This window comes from Anarhichas minor, unplaced genomic scaffold, assembly GCF_050575085.1.
Source record: "Anarhichas minor isolate MPS153535 unplaced genomic scaffold, ASM5057508v1 ptg000216l, whole genome shotgun sequence".
In the NCBI taxonomy this organism is placed as follows: Eukaryota; Metazoa; Chordata; class Actinopteri; order Perciformes; family Anarhichadidae; genus Anarhichas; species Anarhichas minor.
In genome coordinates this window covers 64,587-71,527 of record NW_027466662.1, presented here as the reverse complement: position 1 = coordinate 71,527, position 6,941 = coordinate 64,587, and the positions used below count along the sequence as shown (strand labels likewise).

The window sequence follows — 6,941 nt, the reverse complement described above, 5'->3', positions numbered from 1 at the left end:
TTCATTGTTATCATGTATGTTATTTTAAAATAAAGTCTTAAAAGTCTTAAAAGTTCCAACAAATCTAGAAACAGTTAACTCAACTGAGTCTTGAGATTTTATAATTCCTTGGAAATGTGTAAAGAAATAATATAATATTAGTATAATGTTGTTTGATAGTTTTCATATTTAGAAAAATAAAGTGAGATAATCACTATTTAAGTTATTGTTACCCAGACATGATAGAAGTAAATTCAACCTTTATTCCAGATTCCTTAAAGCGTTTGTGACATCAGAATCTGCTTCATTACACTATTTGCTAATTCATGTTTTTCATAACTAAGCTGATTATTTAAATATTTCAAGGAAAATCCGGTGTACTGTATGTATACGCCCAAACCACCAGACACAGGAACAGCTTCTTACCGCTGGCCGTCACACTCATGAACAATTAATCAGTCATACTGCACTATCACCTTAACTCCATTGACACTATTGTTATATTGTTGTATACGGTTATGTTCATATATAAATATATATACTGTTTGGATTCATATTTATATTTATTTTTTACATAGTCGTTAAATGTTTATATTTAATTATAAATTCTATGTATGTACGTGGAGGTCAACGAAAAACCGGGGTCAAATTGTACGCGTACATGGCCAATAAAGCTGATTATGATTCTGGTGTATCACAAATAAAGTGTGTTATTGGTAGAAACACGGTTTTAGAAGTGTCCAGAAAGTACAATGAATCAGAATGAACTACAACGTCTGAGAAGTTTAAATTAAATCACAATGATGAAGTAGGATATCTTCAGCATTATATCACAATAGTATCTGTAGGAGCCATTAGTTAGGTCTGGGTATTATAAATGTATATTGGGAGCCTACCTCAGGTTGACCACAGGTGGCAGTGTGGGTTAGTGTGGCAGGTAATTAATAAATGGGGCACAGGTGCAACAGACAGGTGATGATGCATGGGTGACGGGGAGATTGCACGGTTTTTACCGCAAGCCAGACACACCAGAGGGAGACCAGGAAGCTAAGTATGACATTGCATATTTGAGATACGACAAACTTATTGTCCATCCCAAAACCAGGGAAAGTTATCAGTTATTGCCCTGTCAGAAACATGGCTTACTGAGGACTCAAGAGAAATCTTTAAAATACCAAAATACAATTCAGTTCACTATGTAAGAGAGAATAGATCTGGAGGTGGAGTATCTCTGTTTATTCACGGTGACTATGAATTCAAAATTAGGGATGATCTCACGCTGAAGTCAGAGAGGGATGAGGTGGAATCTGTTTTTTTAGAGCTCTCTGGTGTCTCTGGTGTAAAGAATGTTATTATTGGTGCTATTTATCGCCCACCTGACTCTGATATCAAAGTTTTCAATGACAGTCTGGGCTGTTCTCTTGACCTGATAAACAATGAGGATAAACTTTGTTACCTTTTAGGAGATTTCAATATAAACCTTTTAAAAAATCGACTACATACTTCTACTGGGGATTTTCTCAATATTCTTTACTCTAGTTACTTTTTCCCTCTTATTCATAAAGCAACAAGAGTTACAGAAAATTCAGTGACTTTGATTGATAACATCTTAACCAATTCTTTGAGTGAAGGAACCAAATCTGGAGTCTTGTATTCCGACTTGTCAGATCATTTTCCCATTTTCCAGTACTCTTTAATCAAGACTAAGAGAGCTAAACATACTAAGAAAATTATGCAGAAAAGAATTATGAGCAAATCAAATATTTCAAAATTTAAAGATATTCTTACCAGTATTTCATTGGATGATCTATATGTGGAAAATAACGCTGATTTGGCATATCAGAAGTTTATGAAAGTTATTAACCTTAGTTTCAATGATTGTTTTCCAATTTGTAGTTCCACCAAGAAAAGCAGTCAAGTTAGTAAGAACCGGTTCACAACACATTTACTGAAGTTGCTGAGGAAAAAAAATAAACTCTACAGAAAATATGTTTCAAATCCCACGCCTCTTACTCATGGGGCTTATAAATCCTGTAGAAATAATTATACCCATATCATTAGATCTACAAAAAAGAAATATTACAGTGAAACATTTATGAAGTGCTCAAAAGATATAAAAAACACATGGAAAGTAATAAATCAACTGCTGCAAAGATAAAAGACGACCCCAGAGCTTCCTTCAGTCTTTTTGGATGGTGACAATTCTCTTGACGAGCCATTTGATATCGCTCAAAAATGTAATGAATTCTTTGTAAATATTGGTCATGAATTAGCTAACAATATTCCGGCTTGTCATGGGAATCCACTGGATTTTATTCCAACAAATGTCCCTATTATCTCTAATTTTATGCCCCCAAATATTCAAGAAATAAGTGATATAATTGATGATATCAAAACATCTTCGGCTGGCCATGACAACATTTCTGCATTTCTTGTCAAACAGGTGAAACAGTCAATATTGCAGCCACTTGTTCACATTTTCACCTTGTCTTTGAAAACAGGTGTTGTGCCAGAGGATTTAAAAATTGCCAAAGTTATTCCTTTGTTTAAAGCAGAAAACCCACTTTGTTTTAACAACTATAGACCCAGATCTATATTGCCTTGTTTTTCAAAAATACTAGAAACAATTGTACACAAAAAGATTGTTTCATGTACAGTCTAATTCAATTCTTTACAAACACCAGTATGGTTTCTGTAAAAATCACTCAACTTATATGGCTTTACTTTACCTTGTTGATAAAGTTATCTCTGCACATAACAATAAGGAATTTACTTGCAGTATTTTTATAGACCTTTCCAAAGCCTTCGATACAGTAAACCATAATATTTTATTGGAAAAGCTGCATAAATATGGTTTCCATGACATTGCATACAAATGGCTAAAAAATTATGTCTCCAACAGAAGACAGTTTGTTTGTGTTAAAGGTTGTTATTCAAACACAGCCAGACTAATATGTGGGGTTCCACAGGGGTCCATTCTTTGACCATTATTATTCCTTATTTATATTAATGATTTGTCTAATGTGTCAAAAAGCCTTTTTCCGATAATGTTTGCAGATGACACAACCCTAGTTCTCTCTCATTCAAATTTCAATTCTCTGATTATGAAAGCTAATGCTGGTTTAACTGCCTATGCTACATGGTTCAGATTAAATAAACTATCTTTGAATATCAAAAAAATGAACAAAAAAATGTCCCTCGATAAAATGTTTTAAAAGATGCCTAAAAGAAAATCGAATTGCTGTTTTGTAACAGTTTTTTTTATGTATTAGTGTTCATGTCTTTCTTGTTTTAGCTGTTATATTACACATGCTCACACACACTCGACACAATTACATTATTTGTTTTCTTTTCTTTCTTTCTTTGTTTTGTTGTAGTGTAATGTCTTATGCATATTAAATTTTATCTTTGTAATTTTGTAAAATTTTAATATTATATAGGTGGAGGCTTCAAATAAGCCCAGTTGGCTTTCTGTCTCTTCCTGCACTGTGATATTCATTTATCTCTGTTGTGTTTGATTATTTTAAATTTTGTTGTTTGAATTGTGCAAAATAAATAACTCTAACTCTAACTCTAAGTGATATCAAGTTCTATTGTCAATTGTGAACTCTAATTAAATGGGAACCTCACCCAAAGATACGCAAAGCCTGGTATCTTTATGTCGAAGCGAGTACGAAAACACAATCTTCTCCCGCACCCAGCCGAGTGGCTAGTTACAGGAATCAGTCACTACAGTATCAGTATCAGCAGTGTGATCAAAATATAACTTAGCTTAAGTGTTTCACTATGAACACAAGATCATTCAAACACACAATGTGTTTAGGTTTGTTGGAAACTTAACTGTTTGACTTGAATATTTATCACATTTAAAATTAAATTTGAATTACTTGAAAAATAATCCTTAAAAAAAATGAAAGTAAATATTGTATTTCAGAGGCAAGTATCTAGTGTTCATGTTACCTTTATTAACTTATCTACTCTTCAGCTCATTGTTGATCAGACTTTAAATATATTGATTAACACCCGTATTAAAAAAAAAATACTATTATTACTTACTATAGTATAAAAAGTATTTCCTGACATTATTCTGTTATATCGTCTTCATTGTCAGTGAATCATAAAGTGTCGGTACTTCAATGCAGCTGTTGAGTGAGATCAGTTTCTCTTTAGCTGAGGAGGTTTTTGTACGACGGTGTATCACTGTGTGAACGGGAAGCTGCTACCCTGCTGACAATAATAATCTCCTGCATCTTCAGTCTGAACTCCACTGATGGTCAAAGTGAAGTCAGTTACAGATCCACTTCCACTGAAACGATTTGAAACTCCAGTATGACGGGATTGAGCATTATAAATTAGGAGTTTAGGAGATTCTCCAGATTTCTGAAGGTACCAGTGAAGGTAGATACGAGCAGTTGAACTGGCTTTACATGTGATGGAGACAGTCTGTCCTGGAACAACAGACTGAGGTCCAGCAGACTGAGTCAGGATGATTTCTCCTGATGAATCTGGAAAACATGAAAAAGAGCAGAAGGGTTATTGAGACAAATCCAGTTTGGAGAAAGATGATCAACATCCAAACAGAAGAGTCTCATTTCTTTAACATGGAGAACAGATGGAAGAAGGTCAATGCTGCTTGTTTCACTGTTTCTCCATCACAGCAGAACATCATGGTGGTGAACCAAAGTGTTCAGAAGAGAGTCTCACCCTGAACAAGGAGCCCCAGGGTGGTCAGCAGTAGAGTCAGTGACATCATCATCGTGCTGCCGGCGTGTCAGTGTCTCTGAAAGGCCTGGACAGCCACTGATCAACACTGGCCTCTTAACGGCTGGGAGCAGAGAGGCAGGACACATATGCAAACACACAGAGTCAGTGAAGTGTAGCTGTCCTCAACACTCCATCATGTTTCCTCCTCTCTGCTGAGAGCTTTGATCTACACATTTACATATCTACATGTGGAGGACATTGAATGGTCTGGTAGTAAACTGATCCAGTGACTTGAGGACAGTTTTGTTCCGTCTTTCCAGTTTGGTAATATGATCTCTTTGGTCAGTGATGACTGATATCAATATTAATGTGGGTTTGAATTGTTTATGATATGATAGAATTCAATATCAAACATGGATATAGTTTACTCTATCGATGGAGATCGATCTCTAACACTAAAACACCTTCAGCCCACCGTCTATTCCAGTTGGACAGATTTGTTTCACTCAACTTCATGTAGATGTGAGTTCTCTGAAGATCTTCATGCTGCACTTTAACAACTTCTCGTCCACGTTGACTGAAAAGTTGAGGTTGAAAGTTGAAGCTTTACAATTAAAACTATTTCAGCACAAAGTCCATTCAGTAGTTTTCCAGTTGGGAATTTAAAAATCTACATTTCAATGACAACTGGACGACTCCGTCTGCTGAGGATGTGACTGAAGGCTCAACAACAGTTAGTGGATGGACGTTGAGAGAGATTGATTTGATGTTTTCAAGGTGAAGAATGAACATTAATCTCAATGTATTTGTTGGGTTTTTGAGTTTCATGTCAGAGTAATTGTGTCTTTGCATACGTTTCATATACAGATATAGGAAGAAAATATGAATGTTTTCAGGTTGGCTTTTCTTGGTTCTTTGGTAAATCAGATGTGACTATAACAGGATATGAATGGATGATGAAAAGCTGTGGTGGAAAGAGTAATTTGATGAACACCAAGATTATTTTATGTCATTTAACTTCTTGTGATAAATGTTCGTGTGTGTGTGTGTGTGTGTGTGTGTGTGTGTGTGTGTGTGTGTGTGTGTGTGTGTGTGTGTGTGTGTGTGTGTGTGTGTGTGTGTGTGTGTGTGTGTGTGTGTGTGTGTGTGTGTGTGTGTGTGTGTGTGTGTGTGTGTGTGTGTGTCTTCAGTGAAGTGTATCAGTCTCTGCAGTAGCTTCCAGCTGCAGCAGTCAGTTCAGTTTCTGTTCATTCTGACTGAGGGAGGTTTTTGTATGACGGTTTTTCACTGTGTGAACACCCACTGACTGCTGATCTGATGTAAACTCTGACAGTAGTAAACTGCTGCATCTTCAGTCTGGACTCCACTGATGGTCAGAGTGAAGTCAGAGTTTGATCCACTGCCTGTAAAACGACCTGAAATCCCTGATTGTCGAGTGCTAGCATAGTAAATGAGCAGTTTAGGAGCTTCTCCATCTCTCTGTTGGTACCAGGCTAAAACGTGATATGAGCTATACACATAAACCTTCTGACTGGTCCTACATGTGATGGAGACGGAGCCTCCCACAGCAGAGCTCACTGCTCCAGGCTGAGTCACTGTGACCTGGCCTCTGGACTCTGAGGACACAGAGACAAACACATAAAGCAGCGTCACGGTTTAGTCGGCTTCATTTCAGAGGGACGGATGTTCATAGAGGAGAGGAGTTTGATTCTCTGGACTTTACCTGTGAAGCAGCAGCAGAGAAGAGTCCAGATGAGGACGCAGATCAAAGTCATGTTTGTGATGAGGAGGATTTCTGTGTCTTCTGCTGTGATGAAGGACAGCTGTCAGTCATCCAGTGTTCAACTCTCAGGACTATAAACTCTCCCAGAGCACTGGAGCATGGTGCTGCTGATGCAAAGTGGCTCTCTATGGAAATGCTCTGACTGACTCCAACAGGGACTTGGATTACTGTGATGATGCTGTTTATCAATGGATCAATCACTTCATCAGAGTATTGATCAGGAATGTGTCAGTGCTCATTTATAAGAGTCTTTGCTTTGAGTTTGATGGAAACATTTTCTTCTGGAATGTTTTGTAAAATCTCCCTAATTCACTACAACACACATCAACATCACTGTGGGACGGATTTAAACACAAATATTGTTTTTAATTTATTATGGTATAAAATAAACATGAGTTTATGATAATTATTTACATTTGTCAGGATTTGTTGGAGAGTTTTTCTTCAGGAATATCTTGATCAATTGTCAATTGAT

The 6,941-nt window shown here is 36.5% G+C and overlaps 1 gene segment (V, D, J or C); it reads right to left on the bottom strand.

Moving 5' to 3' along the window:
* Nucleotides 1-5,345: 5,345 nt before the first annotated feature.
* Nucleotides 5,346-6,820, bottom strand: LOC142944379 (Ig kappa chain V region 120-like). The segment is given in 2 exon segments: nt 5,346-6,297; nt 6,402-6,820. Coding segments are annotated over 2 exon segments (387 nt in total).
* Nucleotides 6,821-6,941: the final 121 nt, after the last annotated feature.